This window comes from Myotis nattereri, assembly GCF_964212035.1.
Source record: "Myotis nattereri genome assembly, chromosome: 2".
NCBI lineage: Eukaryota > Metazoa > Chordata > Mammalia > Chiroptera > Vespertilionidae > Myotis > Myotis nattereri.
This window is the reverse complement of record NC_138076.1, coordinates 169515082-169533372: the sequence shown is the minus strand read 5'-3', so window position 1 is coordinate 169533372 and position 18291 is coordinate 169515082. Positions and strand designations below refer to the sequence as shown.

The 18291-nt window shown below is 39.0% G+C and overlaps 1 protein-coding gene across 1 annotated transcript in view; it reads left to right on the top strand.

Annotated features, from left to right (window-relative positions):
* ARID2 (AT-rich interaction domain 2) overlaps positions 1–18291 on the top strand; it is a 197559-nt gene that overhangs the window by 166840 nt on the left and 12428 nt on the right. Inside the window, exons 17-20 of the mRNA XM_081084769.1 lie at positions 12656–12794; positions 12882–12967; positions 17041–17164; positions 17252–17343. Of these exons, the coding sequence (XP_080940895.1) occupies positions 12656–12794; positions 12882–12967; positions 17041–17164; positions 17252–17343 (441 nt within the window). The remainder of the gene's footprint in view (positions 1–12655; positions 12795–12881; positions 12968–17040; positions 17165–17251; positions 17344–18291) is intronic.

Here is an 18291-nt window from a genome sequence, read left to right as displayed (position 1 = left end):
GGAGTTAACTAGTTGCTCTTCCCCTAGGTCAGATAAGGTTCTAATAAAGAAGTTTTCTTGGAGGGCAGGCCTATATTAAGGAGAAAAGAACACTCTGGACATGTATTTTAATGATTATTTTCTCCCTCCCCTTGCCGGAAATGCTAGGGAGTTTTTCTTCAGTCTTCACAATGAAAACCTTGTAGGGTTCCTTGAAGTAAAACTCAAAAAAGTATGGTTTCTCTGCAGAGAGTGACCCACCAGGAGTTTTTAGTTTTCAAGACAGTCCATACTAGGCCTCCATCAATTCATCAATTACTGTTTAATATTTTCAAAATTTTTAAAGAATATTTTATTGATTTTTAGAAAGAGAAGAAGGAACAGGGAGAGAGAGAGAGAGAGAGAAAGAGAAAGAGAAATATCGCTGTGAGAATACATTGATCATTTGCCTCATGCACACCTCCTACCAGTGATTTAGTCCACAACCTGGGCATGTGCCCTTGACCGGGAATCAAACCGGCACTGGACAACATTTCTGGTGCACAGGAGGACACTCAACCAACTGGGCCACACTGGCTGGGTGCAGGAAATTTTTATTTTCATGTGGATACTCTTGAACTTTTCCAATTTCTTTAAATGAACATGTTTGTTGTGTGGGGTGTTGGGTAGGTTATTGATGGAAGGATAGTAGTAAGAAATTGTTTTAGATACTAATACGCAATAGTGGCATCCCACCTCATCTCTTTTTCTCCCACTCCAGCCCAGAAGAATCCATAAAATTCTGAAAACTCAACATCTGTTTTGCATTGAAATTATATTTAAACTAGAGGCCCGGTGCACAAAATTCGTGCACTGGGGTTGTTGTTGTTGTTGGTGGTGGTGGTGGTGGTGATGGTGGTGGTGGTGGAGGTGGTGTGTGTGTGTGTGGTGGGGTGGTGGTGGTGTCCCTCAGCCCAGATGGTGAGAGGGTGCAGGCCAGTCCGAGGGACCCCACCAGTGCACAATAGGGCCTGGGGAGGGACCGTGGGAGGGCTCCAGAGAGTGTCCAGCCTGTCTCGCTCAGTCCCGATTGGCCGGACCCCAGCAGCAAGCTAACCTACCAGTCGGAGCATCTGTCCCCTGTTGGTCAGTGCACATCATAGGGACTGGTCAACCGGTTGTCTGTTCCCTGGTGGTCAGTGCACATCATAGTGAGCGGTTGAGTGGCCTTAGCATATTGTTAGCATATTACGGTTTGATTGGTTGAATGGCCAACCAGATGACCAGACACTTAGCATATTAGGCTTTTATTATATAAGATGTTTTAAATTCAGATATTTTATTTAATGGATTTGGAAATCTTTATTTGTTTCCACTCTTATGATCATTGCAACCAGCTTCATTTATTATATTAGAACTTCACTTTGCACCATTTTGAATGGTTTGTAATCACTTTAGTGTTTAGATAAATAGAAAGAAAATAGGCTTAGGATGAGGGGAAAGGTAAGTAAGAGGGAAATAATAGACTCTTGTGTTGGGCAGGCAAAGTAATAAGTACTTTAAAATCCCTGTTGTCTTAATCATATGCACAGAGTTGTATATTTTAGTAATTAAAATGGACTTAAAGAAATATAAACTTTATTCTTTTTTTCCTGTGTCTGATAAATTCATTAATTTTGTTTATTATAAATAAACTTGATTAATTTAATATATTGGAAAATCATTTAGAAGTAGCTGTCATTTGGACTAGTGACTACTAGTAGTACATTTGGGTTTTGATTTATGTGTGTGTGAGTGTGTGTATAAACAGCTTTACCTTTTTAATCTAATAACACTTAGGTAAAAATTGTAAAAACTCAATAAAAAGTGCCTTTTTGTGACAATTGTTAGTTTATATAGCACAACTCCAGTCTATTTATTTCATACTATTAAAGAAGCATTGTGAGTACAGTAGGTCCTGTCTTGTCCACAGGGAATATGTTCCAAGACTCCCAGTGGATGCCTGAAACTACAGATAGTATCAAACCCTATATGCCGGTACACTATGTTTTTGCTTTTACATGCATATCTATAATGAAGTTTAACTTGAAAATTAGGCAAAGCCCTGACCGGTTTGGCTCAATGGATAGAGTGTTGTCCTGCAGACTGAAGGGTCCCAGGTTCAATTCCAGTCAAGGTCATGCTGTACTTTGTTTGCAGGCTCCTTCCTGGCCTGGGCCCTGGTTGGGGGTCGTGCAGGGGGCAATCAATTGATGTGTTTCTCTCACATCAGTGTTTCTCTCTGTCTTTTCCTCTCTCTTCCACTCTCCCTAAAAATCAATGGAAAAATATCCCCGGGTGAGGATTAAAAAAAAAAATTAGGCACAGTTTGACCAGTGTGGTTCAGTTGGTTGGAACATTGTTCCATACACCAAAAGGTGGCAGGTTCAATCCTGGTCAGGGCACATACATACCCAGGTTGCTGGTCCAGTGCGAATGAGATCCATGTTTCTCTTTCCCAATTATAGCAATATACTGTAATAAAAGTTATATGACTGTAGTCTCTCTCAAATATATTATTGTGCTGACTCACCCTTCTTGTGATGTTTTAAGATGGTAGGATGTTAAACTTATTCCTGAATTTGCATAACCATCCCTTACTTGCAGTTGCAGTAAAATAGCTTGCTGTCAGTTGTTTCCGGGATCACTTGCTGAAGTCTTGTTCAATGCTTTCTGATGCAACACATTGCTGTCGATTGGAACATATTTTTTGTTCATGTCTTCTACCCACAGATTTAAAGCCCTTTCTATCTTAACTAAGCACTTTTCACATGCGGTAGCTGTAACTTTTTCAGTTTGAGGTTCAACGGCAAAACTAGCAGGATTTTTTTTTCTCCCTCACAATTACATGGATAGAAGATTCATTCTTACCATGGATCTTAGCAATCTCAGCATACATCTTTTTCCTTAATAAAGTTGAGAACTTTCACCTTTTTGAAGGAACCACTTTGTGGTTTCTCTTTAGAATGGCTGAATTTTTAGCATTGCTACTCTTATGCTTTGGAGCCATTATTAAGTAAAATAAGGATTACTTGAACTCAAGCACTGCTATGCTATGACAATCTGATAACTTTGAGACAGCTGCTAAGTGACTAATTGGCAGGGAGTGTATAGGGCATGGATACACTGGACAAAGGGATGATTCATGTCTGGGTAGGAAGGAGCGGGATGGCACGAGATTTCATGATACTACTCAGAATGGCGTGACCATAGGAAGCTGAAATTGTGAAAAGTGAAATCATGGATAAGGAGGGGACAATGGTACTGAAAATTAAAAGAAATTCCAAAACCAAAAATGTGCTTAGTAATGTTACTTTTACCTGAAACATTTTTTGTATTACATTCCCATGATTTGTTTATTTTATAACTAGAGGTTTGTACCTTTTGACTCCCTTTACTCATTTGCCCAGACCTCGATCCCCACCTCTGACAACCACTAATCTGTTCTCTTTATCTGGGAGCTTGGGGTTTTGCTTTGAGAGGGTTTTTTTTATTTTTATTTTTTTTTAGATTCCATATATCAGTGAGGTCATACAATATTTTTCTTTGGCTGACTTATTTCAATTAGCATTAATGACCCCTTGGTCCATCCAAATGGCAACATTTTATTCTTTTTTTATTGCTGAAGATTATTCCATTGTCTATATGTACCACATTTTCTTTATCCATTCATCTATTGATGGACACTTAGGTTGTTTCCAAATCTTGGCTATTGTAAATAATGCTACAGTGAATATAGGGGTGTATACACGTTTTGAGTTAATTTTTTTGTTTTGTTTTGATAAATAACCAAGAGTGGAATTGCTGGATTATATGATCTGCTTTTATTTTTAATTTTTTGAGGAAACTCCATACTGTGTTTCACAGTGGCTGCACCAATCTACATTCCGCTAGCAGTACATGAGGATTCCTACTTTTCCCCATCCTTGCCAATACTTGTTATTTCTTATCTTTTTTTAAAAAAAGTTTTTATTGATTATTTTTATAGAGAGAGGAAAGGAGCGGGAGAGAGAGATAGAAACATCAATGAGAGAAAATCATTGATTGGCTGCCTCCCGCATGCACCCTAATAGGGATTGAGTGAAACCCAGGCATGTGCCCCACTGGGAATCAAACTGGCAACCTCTTGGTGCTTGGGTAGATGCTCAACCAACTGAGCCACACTGGCCAAGCTATTTCTTGTCTTTTTGATAAAACCATTCTAACAGGTATGAGGTGGTATCTCATTGTTTTGTTTGTTTTTTTAAATTGTTTTATTGCTTGAAGTATTACAAAGAGTATTACGTATGTCTCCTTTTTTTCCCACCCTTAACAATCACCCGGCCTCCCCTACCCCCCAGTGTCTTATGTCCATTGGTTATGCTTATATACATGCATACAAGTCCTTTGGTTGATCTCTTACCCTCCCCCCACTCCTAACCCCACCCCCACCCCCCGCCCCTCAATCCTCCCCGGCTTCCCCGGTGTTGTTTGACAATCTATTTGAGGCACCTCTGCCCCTGTATCTAGTTTTGTTCATAAGTTTATAATGGTCTTTATTACCCATGAGTGAGGGAGATCATGTGGTGTTTTCCTTCATTGACTGGCTTATTTCACTTAGCATAATGCTTTCCAGTTCCATCCATGCCGTTGCAAATGGTAAGAGTTCCTTTTTTTTTTTTTTTTTACAGCAGCATAGTATTCCATTGTGTAGATGTACCACAGTTTTTTAATCCATGCATCTACTGATGGGCACTTAGGCTGTTTCCAGATCTTAGCTATGGTGAATTGTGCTGCTATGAACATACGGGTGCATATATCCTTTCTGATTGGTGTTTCTGGTTTCTTGGGATATATTCTTAGAAGTGGGATCACAGAGTCAAATGGGAGTTCCATTTTTAGTTTTTTGAGGAAACTCCATACTGTCTTCCATAGTGGATGCACCAGTCTACATTCCCACCAGCACTGCACAAGTGTTCCTTTTTCTCCACATCCTCTCCAGCACTTGTCGTTTGTGGATTTGTTGATGATAGCCATTCTGACAGGTGTGAGATGGTACCTCATTGTTGTTTTGATTTGCATCTCTCGGATGATTAGTGACTTTGAACAAGTTTTCATATGTCACTTGGCTTTCTGAATGTCCTCTTTTGAAAGGTGTCTATTTAGGTCCTTTGCCCATTTTTTGATTGGATTGTTTATCTTCCTTTTGTTAAGTTGTATGAGTTCCCTATAAATTTTGGAGATAAGGCCCTTATCAGATATAACATTGGCAAATATGTTTTCCCACACAATGGGTTTTCTCGTTATTTTGTTGATGGTTTCTTTTGCTGTGCAGAAGCTTTTTATCATTTTGATGTAGTCCCATTTGTTTATTTTCTCTTTAGTTTCCAATGCCCTAGGAGCTGTATCGGCGAAGAAATTGCTTCGGCATATGTCTGAGATTTTATTGCCCTTGGATTCTTATAGTATTTTTATGGTTTCCTGTCGTACATTTAAGTCCTTTATTCATTTTGAGTTTATTTTTGTGTATGGTGTAAGTTGGTGGTCTAGTTTCATTTTCTTGCATGTATCCGTCCAATTTTCCCAACACCATTTATTGAAGAGACTGTCTTGACTCCATCATATGTTCTTGCCTCCTTTGTCAAATATTAATTGAGCATATTGGTTCGGGCCGATTTCTGGGGTCTCTATTCTATTCCATTGATCTATATGTCTGTTCTTGTGCCAATACCAGGCAGTTTTGAGAACAGTGGCTTTGTAAAACAGCTTGATATCTGGTATTGAGATCCCACCTACTTTGTTCTTTCTCAGGATCACTGCAGCTATTTGGGGTCTTTTTTTATTCCAGATGAATTTTTGGAGAGTTGGTTCTAGGCCTGTGAAATATGCCGTTGGTATTTTAATGGGAAGTGCGTTGAATTTATAGATTGCTTTGGGTAGTATGGACATTTTAATGATGTTGATTCTACTAATCCAAGAACATGGTATGTTCTTCCATCTGTTTATGCCTTCCTCTATCTCTTTTTTCAATGTCCTGTAGTTTTCTGAGTAGAGGTCTTTCACCTCCTTAGTTAAGTTTATTCCTAGGTAGCTTAATTTTTTTGGTGCAGTGGTAAAAGGGATTGTTTTTTTAGTCTCTCTTTCTGTAAGTTCACTATTGGTGTATAGAAATGCCATAGATTTCTTGGCGTTAATTTTGTATCCTGCTACATTGCCAAATTCCTGTATTAAGTCTAATAGTTTTTTTATGGAGTCTTTAGGGTTTTTTATGTATAATATCATGTCATCTGCAAATAAGGACGGTTTTACTTCTTTTCCAATTTGGATGCCTTTTATTTCTTCTTCTTTTTTTTAATATATTTTATTGATTTTTTACAGAGAGGAAGGGAGAGAGATAGAGAGCTAGAAACATCGATGAGAGAGAAACATCCATCAGCTGCCGTCTGCACATCTCCTACTGGGGATGCGCCCACAACCGAGGTACATGCCCTTGACCGGAATCGAACCCGGAGCCCTTCAGTCCACAGGCCAACGCTCTATCCACTGAGCCAAACCGGTTTCGGCTATTTCTTCTTCTTGTCTAATTGTAATGGCTAATACTTCCAGTACTATATCGAACAGGAGTGGTGAGAGTGGGCATCCCTGTCTTGTTCCTGTTCTTAGGGGAAATGGTGTTAGTTTTTGTCCATTGAGTATGATGTTGGCTGTGGATTTGTCATATATGGCTTTTATTATGTTGAGGTGTGATCCTTCTATTCCCACCTTGCTGAGAGTTTTTATCAAAAATGGGTGTTGGATTTTGTCAAATGCTTTTTCTGCATCAATTGATATGACTATGTGGTTTTTTTCTTTCAATTTGTTTATGTGATAGATCACATTTATTGATTTTTGGATATTGTACCATCCTTGCATCCCTGGGATAAATCCTACTTGGTCATGGTGTATGATCTTTCTGATGTACTGCTGGATCCGATTTGCTAAGATTCTGTTGAGGATTTTGGCATCTATGTTCATGAGGGATATTGGCCTGTAATTCTCTTTCATTGTGTTGTCTTTACCTGGTTTTGGTATTAGGGTGAGGCTGGCTTCATAGGATGAGCTTGGAAGTGTTCCTTCCTCTTGAATTTTTTGTAGTAGTCTGAGGAGGATAGGTTTTAGTTCTTCCTTGAATGTTTGGTAAAACTCCCCTGTGAAGCCATCTGGTCCTGGGCTTTTGTTTGCTGGAAGCTTTTTGATGACTGCTTCAATTTCTTCCATAGTTATTGGCCTGTTGAGATTTTTAGATTCTTCCTGATTGAGTTTTGGAATGTTGTATTTTTCTAGGAATATGTCCATTTCCTCCAGGTTGTCTAATTTGTTGGAGTAGAGTTGTCCATAGTATTGTTTAACAATCATTTGTATTTCTGTGGGGTCTGTTGTTATTTCACCTCTATCATTTCTGATTCTGTTTATTTGGGTCCTCTCTCTTTGCTTCTTGGTGAGCCTGGCTGGAGGTTCATCAATCTTGTTTATCCTTTCAAAGAACCAGCTCTTGGTTTCATTGATTTTATGTATTGTTTTTTTGGTCTCTATGTCATTTATTTCTGCTCTAATCTTTATTATCTCCTTCCTTCTGCTCACTCTGGACTTTTCTTGTTGCTCTCTTTCTAATTCTTTGAGTTGTAGAGTTAGATGATTTACTATCATTTTTTCTTGTTTTTTGAGATAGGCCTGTAGAGCTATAAACTTCCCTCTCAGGACTGCTTTCATTGTGTCCCATAGGTTTTGGATTGTTGTGTTTTCATTGTCATTAGTTTCCAGGTTGTTTTTAATTTCTTCTTTGATCTCATTGGTAACCCAATCAATATTTAATAACATGCTATTCCGCTTCCAAGTGTTTGAGTATTTTGGGTTGTTTTTATTGTAGTTTATTTCTAATATTATGCCCTTGTGGTCTGAGAAGATGCTTGGTATGATTTCAATCTTCTTGAATTTGGGGAGACTTTGTTTGGGACCCAATATGTGGTCTATTTTTGAATATGTCCCCTGAGCCCCCGAGAAGAATGTATATTCCGTGTCTTTGGTGTGAAGTGTTCTGAAGATGTCAATTAATTCCATCTGATCTAGTGAGTCATTTAGGATTGCTGTTTCTTTGCTGATTGTTTGTCTAGAGGATTTATCCAATGATGTCAGTAGTGTATTAAAGTCCCCTACTATGATTGTATTGTTGTCAATCTCTCCTTTGATATCTTCCAGGATTTTTTTTATGTATTTGGGTGCTTCTGAATTGGGTGCGTATATGTTTATCAGGGTTATATCTTCTTATTGTATTGATCCCTTTAGTGTTATGAAGTGGCCTTCCTTATCTCTTGTTATGGCCTTCACTTTGAGGTCTATTTTGTCTGATATAAGTATTGCTACCCCACCTTCTTTTTCATTTCTATTTGCCTGAAAGATATTTTTCCATCCCTTCACTTTCAGTCTGTGTGAGTTCCTTCTTCTGAGGTGGGTTTCTTGTAGACAGGAAATGTATGGGTCATGTTTTTTTATCCATTCAGCCACTCGATGTCTTTTGGTTGGAGCATTTAGTCCGTTTACATTTAAAGTTATTATTGAAAGGTACTTGTTTGTAGCCATTTCTTTTTTTGTGTAGCTGTTTTCTTTCTGAGCTTTTAATTTCTTCTTTTTACACCAGTCCCTTTAGCATTTCTTGCCTTGCTGGCTTGGTGGTGATAAACTCCCTTAGCCTTTTTTTGTCTGTGAAGCTTCTTATTTCCCCTTCAGTTTTGAATGATAGCCTTGCTGGATAGAGTATTCTTGGATTCAGTCCTTTGCTTTGCATCACTTTGTAAATTTCTGTCCATTCTTTTCTGGCCTGATGTGTTTCTGTTGAGAAATCATTTGATAATCTAATAGGAGATCCCTTGAATGTAACTTTCTGTCTCTCTTGCAACCTTTAAGATTCTCTCTTTGTCCTGAACATTTGCCATGGTAATTATGATGTGTCTTGGTGTGGGTCTTTTCGGGTTCACCTTGTTTGGGACTCTCTGTGCTTGTGTGATTTTTTTTCTTCCCCACCTCTGGGAAGTTTTCTGATATTATTTCTTCAAATAGGTTTTCTAACCCTTGTTCCTCTTTCTGTTGTTCTGGCACCCCTATTATTCGTATGTTGTTTCGTTTCATGCTGTCCCATAGCTCCCTAGGCTCTCTTCCTGTCTTTTAATTTTTTTCTCCAATTGCTGTTCAGTTTGGGTGTGTTTTGTTTCCCTGTCTTCTAATTCAATAATTCGGTCCTCTGCTTCTTCTAGTCTACTGTTGAAACTTTCAGTGGTGTTTTTTATTGCAGCTATATCACTCTTCATTTCTTCTTGGTTTTTACAGAATTTATTGATTTTTTCATCTGTTTCTTCTTGCTTCTTGCATAAGTTGTTGATTTTTTCTTCCATCTGGTTTATGCACTCTAGAACCCTTAATCTGAATTCTTTTTCTGTCGTGTTGCATGCCTCTGTATGACTTAGCTGTTTTTCTGGCGAGTCCTCCTTTTCTTTCCTTTGGGGGTTTCTTTGTCTACCCATGTTTTATCGTACTGCCATATCTAGATGTTGAGTCGTTCAGTGGCTGCTCCTTGGATGGCAGTGGCTCTTCAGGCTGCGGTTGTTCCTTGGGCGGTTGTGGTAGCAGCTGCTCCTCAGTTGGTAGCAGCTCCTCTGGTGGGTGCTGTTCACAGTTGTGGTGGTGCCTCTGGCTGGTGGGGGGAGGCTTCACACACAGCTGCTGTTCCTCAGACAGAGGTTGTGGTGATCAGGAGGCTGCTGTTTCTTGGATGGGGGCGCACTACACAAGCAACTGCTACCCCTTAGAATTGTTACTTTTAATCTCTTAAGCAGCCTCAGGGCAAGGTGTTTTCCAATAGGGTGTGTCAACTGTCTTCCCCCCAGGCAAGGCAGATGTCTATCTCCCCAGGCAAGACAGATGTCTATGTGGCTGTGTGAGGGAATGACTGAGCCGAGGAGACTTGGGGTGTCTGCCTTCTGAGCTCTGTCCCCCGAATCTCCAGTGTTGGCTTCTGCTCTCTCAGCTCCAGTCCACTTCACCCTCCCTCTGCCAGAGCACAAGGTGGGTGGCTCCACAGGGAATGTTTGTGCCTTGGCCCTTTAAGAGGGTGCCTGAACTTTCAGCTGCCACTCCCTGGCAGACAGCTCCCCACTGCTTTTCACAGCTTGATGTTATGTGGATACCCTCCTCAGCTTGGTGCTCTCTGCTGGGGTGCCCAGCTCTGGGATTAGATCCCAGAATTCTCTGTGGCACCTCCCTCCCCTCAACCACTGGCTGAGATATCTCTCTGGGACTTCAGTTCCCCTCTGTGGGTCACGTCTCTGCCCCTCCTACAGTCTCTATGCTGGCTCCACCTTTGGTCCTGGGGTATCAGGGTTCTCTCCTGTGAATTTTCCACTGATTATTCAGGAAGCCTTCTCGTATTTCAGTTGTAATTCCAGCTTGTTCCTGGGAACATTACCATGCAGCATCCTCCTACTCTGCCACCATTTTTAATCTCTCTCATTGTTTTGTTTTTTTTAATTTACATTTCCCTGATGAATTGTGATGTTGGACATCTTTTCATATACCTGCTGGCCATGTGTATGTCTTCTTTAGGAAAATTTCTATAAGGATTCTGTGCCCATTTTTAAAATTGGATTGTTTGATTTTCTGCTATTGAATTGATATGAGATCTCTACATATTTTGGATATTAACCTTTTATCAGATTTATAACTTTCTGAATATTTTCATTCAGCAGATTGCCTTTTCATTTTGTTGTTCCTTTTGCTGTGTAGTTCTTAATGTGATATAGTCCCACTTGTTTATTTTTGCTCTTGTTGCCTTTGATTTGGTATCAAGGAGCTTTCCATCTATGTTCTCTTCTCAGAGTTTTATGGTTTCAGGTCTTACATTCAAGTCTTTAATCAGTTTTGAGTTAATTTTGTTAATTTTTGTGTATGGTGTAAGATTGTTGTCCTGTTTCATTAATTTGTATGGGCTATCCAGTTTTTCCTTCACCATTTATTAAAGAGACTATCCTTTTCCTATTGTATATTCTTGGCTCATTTGTTGTAATTAATTGATAATACATAGGTTTATTTCTGGGCCTTTTGTTCTGTTTCATTGATCTATATTTCTCTTTTTATGCCAATACCATACTGTTGAATTACTATAGCTTTTTTATTTATAGTTTGAAATCAGGGAGCATGATGCCTCTGCTTTTGTTTTCTTTCTCAAGATTGCTTTGACTCTTTGGAGTCTTTTGTGGTTCCATACGAATTTTAGTATTGTTTGTTCTATTTCTGTGAATAATGCCATTGGAATTTAACAGGGGTTATATTGAATTTGTAGATTGCTTTGGGTACTGTGGACATTTTAATAATACTAATTTTCCAACCCATTATAGTTTCACAATAAACTTTTGGTAGGTATTTATATAAATGAATATGAATGATATGAAATATGTAATCTTCATATTAATTTTTGACATTGTCTTTTATAATTCAGTATTTACTCTTGTTTAAAATTTATTTTAATATGTCAGTTATTTCCTAAAGTTATTACTAGATTAAAATATTGTATAGATACTGTACATCAAAAATTGGTTCAAATATATACATGTTTATTAGCCCTAGCTGGTTTGGCTCTGTGCTTAGAACATTGGCTGGAGGACTGAAGGGTCGCGGGTTTGATTCAGATCAAGGGCACTTACCTCAGTGCAGGCTTGATCCCTGCCCGCCCCCTCCCCTCCTCTCTCTCTAAAAATGAAAGGAAAAAATATCCTTGGGTGAGGATTAATTAAAAAGAACACACACACACACACAAAATAGGAACCATTGCAATGAAATTTCTCTATTTATAGTGTGTGTGTGTGTTTATATGACATTAAAAAAATTAAATCCTAAGGGAGCTCTGCCATAAACTTTAAAGATATGGATTGTGCAAATATTTGAGTTACTACTTAGTAATTGAAGCCTTTCAATGTATTCTTTGCTGTTTGCATCCCAGTATTCTCTCTCATTGCTATGTGTTCTAATTAATGAGAGAAATAGTATCTGACATGCTTCACGTTTGTATACTTGGCCACTTATTCATTCACTCAGACACTTGTATCGTTAAGCCTCAGGGTATATGAGTGAGTAGGGTTTGATGTTGGAGAAATTCAAGACATGGACAAACATACAAAATGTGAGTTCAACTAAAAAATAGACCTACCAAGATGTTTAGCACTTAGATTGTTAAATTAAATATGCTAGAGTTTATTATATGTAAATGTTTGAGCAGCTCCTAAAAGTACAATGGAGTATGGTATTTGTATATAAAAGCATGTTCTATTGTGTTTTAAAATGATATTTCATTTACTTTCAAGAGATTCTTAGCTGACCTTCATTGAAGGTAGGGAATTAATGAAACATATTAAACTGAAAACAAATGACCGAAAGTGTTCATGGTAATGATTGAAACATGGACATATATGCAGAGAAATTTGTTTCCAAATAGTTTCAAAATATTCTTTGAAATGAAATGAACTTGAAATTTGCTTGCACTATTTTTCTTAATATTTCTGTATATTGATCTGGAGCTTTTGTATTAAAAGAGCAAGTGTTCTGTTATAAAGACTATATTCAGTGTCAGAAAATTTGTTACTTTTATTTTTTGCAGGTGGTTTCAGACACCCTCACAGGTTTTCTACCATGCCGCGACTGAACATGGAGGAAAAGATGTATATCCAGGGCAATGTCTGTGGGAAGGTTGTGAGCCTTTTCAGCGACAAAGGTTTTCTTTTATTACCCACTTACAGGTACACTTTCTTAATACTGTTTGGTCAGTAACTCTTTTGCAATAAAGGTTTTGATGCATATTCTTTTACTTCCTCTTTCTCAAAAAGGATAAGCACTGTTCAAAGGATGCCCTGCTTGCAGGATTAAAACAAGATGAACCAGGACAAGCAGGAAGTCAAAAACCTTCTACCAAGTAAGGAACATGAGTTTACTTCCTGTTGTATATACAGAAAGAAAAATCAGGAAAGTAGGCAAAACTTATTAACAATGAAATTTAACTTTAGCATAGTAGGAAACTGGAAACCTGAGTTCTGGTCCAGCTCTGCCATTCACCAGCTCTGTGACCCTATTCAAATTGCTTAGAGTATTTACTCTAAGCATCACTTTCATATTTATATGAGAAATATTTTGTAAGCTGTAACTATATACAGGGGTGGACAAAAGTAGGTTTATAGTTGTTTGAATGAAAAATAATGCAATAATTAATAACTAATACAAAAATAAACTATCACATTCACAACTGTACACCTACTTTTTCCCACCCCTTTTTTTTTATTCTTTGAGAGTAATTGAACATGTATTTGATAATGGCAAAGAGATTTCTTCTTACAATTCATATACTTGTAATGAATGTAGTGGAGTTCTAAGTTGCAGATTTCTGTAAGTTCCTTATTAGATTTATATAGTATCTCCTATTCTGTTTCTGAGGGCCTTAGTTGTAGATTCTGTAACCTGAATAATATTTTTAACTCTGAAAATGTGAAAATTAATTTGCCACCACTTACTAAGATACTGCAATATACTAGGCATTGTGCCCGACCTAGGGAATTCTAAGAATAAGACATAGTCTCTAACTTTAGAGCTGATATTCTAGAAAGAGAACTAGAAATATGGGAGTACAGAATCTGCTTATATACTTTATTCAGTTCTGTTAATGAGCATCTACTATGTGCTAGACACTAAGGTATAGAATGAGGTATACATGACCACGATACATTTTGCTGTTCTTAAGTGTCTGGAGATCCATCAGTGAGAGGTGTAGGTAATTCTTACTATATAGTATTAAAGTACTAAAATGAAGGTGCACAAGATACTATGAGAGCTCACCTAAACTAATCCAGGGAAGGCTTTCTGAGAGAAAGTAGCTCCAAACTGAGACCCAAAGAATAAGGAGTAAATAGTAGAAGGTCTCATAAGCTATAATCATGAGTTTGAGTTTTATCCTACAGGCAATAGAAAGTCATTTTTCTGCCAAGTATCTTTTCCTATAATTTTCACTGTCTTTAATTTGTATATATTATGTAGCTTATAAGAATATGTTAGAATATGTTTGGTTTTGCTCAAGTTTGGAGGAAGAGATATTTGATGTGTTGATTACAATCAATCGAAAATCTTTGTCATTGTATATAATAAAAGCCTAATGTGCTAAGTGTCCAGTCGTCCTGTCAGATGTTCAGCCAATCAAAGCGTAATATACTAATGAATGCTAAGGCCACTCACCGCTCGCTGACGTGCACTGACCAGGGGGCAGGCAGCCTACCGGTCGACCAGTTGCTATGACATGCACTGACCACCAGGGGGCAGACAAACTGACCAGTAGGTTAGCTTGCTGCTGGGGTCCGGCCAATTGGGATTGAGCAAGATGGGCCGGACACACCCTGGAGCCCTCCCACGATCCCTCCCCAGCTGGCCAACCTCCCACGTCCCTCCCTGGCCCCAGTCATGCACCAATGGAGTCCCTTGGCCTGGCCTGCATCCTCTCACAATCTGGGACTCCTCGGGGGATGTCGGAAAGCCGGTTTTGGCCCGACGGCGGAACGACTAGTCACTATGATGCGCACTGACCACCAGGGGGCAGACACTCAACACAGGAGCTGCCACCTGGTGTCAGTGTGCTCCCACAGAGGGAGCGTCGCTCAGCCAGAAGCCGGGCTCATGGCTGGTGAGCGCAGTGGTGGTGGTGGGAGACTCTTCTTGCCTCCGTGGCAATCAGACATCCCCCGAGGGCTCCTGGACTGCGAGAGGGTGCAGGTCGGGCTGAAGGCCCCCCCACGCCCAAGTGCATGAATTTCATGCACCGGGCCTCTAGTTTACACATAAAATCTAATAACAGTAAATATGTAGATATTCTTTCCTTTGACAACTATATGTAGTTATAAACTGGTTTACAATTCAAAGATTGCTTTTACATTAACTTAATATTCAGAATTAGTTTACTTATGTAAAAAAGTGCCAGAAATATCCCCACTTTACATATGTGAAACCTGAAGCATAGAGGGGCAAACTGAAATATTCAAAGTCATACAACTAGTTATTGTGCCAGAAATAGACAGATTTCCCCACATGCAAGTCAGTGCTCTTTACACCATGGCCTCGGCAGAATACAAAAGCTATTAATGCAATTTTCTGCTTGGCCAAGGAAATCTAGAGTCGCTTGAATCTAATTTTAGGTAAAATTCATTCCTTCAGTCTGAGTTTTAAAAAGGATGTTAGAATTATTCTGGAAGGGTTGATTAGAGTTATTAAATAATGGTGGAAAATAAGATTATATAACAAATACTTTGAAGTATGGTGTTTAACATAATTTCATCCTATAGAATAAAAGAAAAACATGCAAATTAACCGCCCCTCTGCTATGCTAAAGCCACGCCCACAAGCCAATCAGGAGCGAGTATGCAAATTAACCCACCTAAGATGGCGGCAGCCACAGAGCTGGAGTGAGCGGGAGGCTTGGGTTGCCCCGGTGATGGAGGAAGCCAAGCTTCCCGCCTGCCCTGGCTGGTCCTGGGCTCCGCTCAAGGCTACAAAGTTCCAATTATAGAAGATAAATAAATCCCAGAAAGAAAAAAAGGAGAGGCTGGGAGCTTGGGTTGCAGGGGGGGGCATGGCCAGCCTGCAAACAGCCATCAGCCCCTCACCCAGGCTGGCCAGGCACCCCAGCGGGACTCCCACCCTGATCTGGGATACCCTTCAGGGCAAAGCAGTAGTCCACCCATGCACCAGTCCACTATCCTATATAATAAAAGGGTAATATGCAAATTGACCTCAACAGCAGAACGACTGGGAATGACTGGTCACTATGACACACACTGACCACCAGGGGCCAGACACTCAATGCAGGAGCTTCCCCCTGGTGGTCAGTGTGCTCCCGCAGGGGAAGCTCTGCTCACCCACGAGCCAGGCTGACGGCTGCCAGTACAGCAGTGGTGGTGGGAGCCTCTCCTGCCTCCTCAGCAGCTCTAAGGATGTCTGACTGCAGCTTAGGCCTGCTTCCCGCTGGCAAGTGGACATCCCACGAGGGCTCCCTTGCTGCCAGAGGGATGTCTGACTGCCAGCTTAGGCCCTATCCCCTGGGGAGTAGACCTAAGCCAGAAGGTGGACATCCCCCGAGGGGTCCCAGACTGTGAGAGGGCACATGCTGGGCTGAATACCTCCCCCCACCACCACCACCACCCGAGTGCACAAAGTTTTGTGCACCGGGCCTCTAGTATTATTATATTAGGTTATCTTTTTCTGGATCACCCATACCTATGTCAATACATTCTTAGGTAATATTATTTTAGTCTTGGTATTGTTTAGCCAAAATAATTTGCAGCTCAAATTGCAGACAATGTTTTTATTTGTTAACATCTTCACATTACATTCAATGATGTAAACTCCACAAACTTTGGTACTATGGTGTAATTTTAAATTAAATTTATTGGGGTAACCTTGGTTAATAACATTATATAAGTTTCAGGTGTACAACTTTATAATACATCGTCTGTATATTGCATTGTGTGCTCACTGCCCAAAAGTCACTCTACTTCTGTCACCATATATTTAAGCCCCCTCACCCTCTTCATCCTCCCCCTCTGAAAACAAACATACTGTTGTCTGTGTCTATAAGTTTGTTTTTTATTGTTTTTTTTCCATTTGTTGCTTTCTGTTTCATATCCCACATATGAATATAATCATGGTTTTTGTCCTTTTCCATCTGACTTATGTTGTATTTATTTTTACTGTATGTTTACTAGCACAGTAACTTTAAAAATGGATTATGCTGGAACATCTATTGTTTGCTTTAAAATTGGTAAATTGGAAAATAAAACACTTGAAATTTCACCTGAAACTAAGAGCCCCTTTGCCTAGGCGACACAAAGAATAAATATTAATGCTGGGCCATGGGAGATTTTATTCATCCTGTATCCACCTGGAGTTGGCAGCTTGGTTATGGTCAGTCTGCAGCATCATGTTAACAGTCTCTTTTTCTGTCTGACAATTTAGGCAGCCAGTTGTAGGGGGCACAAGCTCAACTCCTAGAGCACAAAAGGCCATTGTGAATCATCCCAGTGCTGCCCTTATGGCTCTAAGGAGAGGATCAAGAAACCTCGTCTTTCGAGATTTTACAGTAAGCAAGCCTTGAAAGCCTTTCCTGTAAAGGTGTGAGCACTGTGTGATTTAGATCTTTATTCTTTTCTTTTCCTTTCTTTTTAAGGATGAAAAAGAGGGACCAATAACTAAACACATCCGACTAACAGCTGCCTTAATATTAAAAAACATTGGTAAATATTCAGAATGTGGTCGCAGGTGAGTAATCTGTTTTCCATAGCCGAAATGAATTTAGATTATTTTACTTTTCTTATAAGGTAATGAAATTAGATATCTATATTTTATTCACTGTTTTTCTCAGGAACTTTGTATGTCAAAAAGCTTATGCCAAGGTCAGGCCATTGTGATCTCTTAAAAGCCAAAAAATAGAAGTTGAAACTACCAAAAGGTGTTCCTTTAACTTGTTTTATTATGTTAATTTTCTTGGTAGCCATAGACTTTAGAGTAAAAAGTATATCTGCTACAGGGAAAACTTAGGGAGGGAGGGAGGAATTAATCATTTGAATTATGTGGGATTAGAATAAAATTCAGTTTGTTAATTGGCATTTTAATGAAGCTATCAAAGTTAACATTTACTATGATATTGCTAAAGTGTTAAAAAAAAGTTACTTGCTAATGGACTTAACCAAGAGAAAACTCGGGATTTTGTAGGTCCTTGAACGATGAAATGTTCTCTTGATGCCTTTTGGACCTTGTCTCCCTTGAAACTTAACTGGCTTCTCTAGTATTCCTCCCATATCTCAAGCTTCTTTATTGAAAAGTTGTCCTCTAAGGCATCTTGTCTTCCAGATAGTGAAGATAGTGACTTTTTCACTGAGTCTCTCTTCTCTCACATTCCTATTCCCTAAATATATCTTGATTCTACCTTAGTTCTCCTTCCTTCTCCTCATTTTGCCTTTTATGATATTTCTTGCAATAACCTTGCAACTGGATTTTCCAAACATAAAAACAATGGTATCAATTACCAAAGAAAGCAATGAATTTGACTATATCAAATTTTAAAACTTTTATAAATTGAAGATGACTAAAACTCTTAGAGCTAAAGAACTTTTGCAATGACAAAAGTTACTATATTTAGTGTATCAAGTATTCTCAGATGAGTATGAAAAATTCTTAATATTCGAATTTTTAAAAAATAAAGCTTTT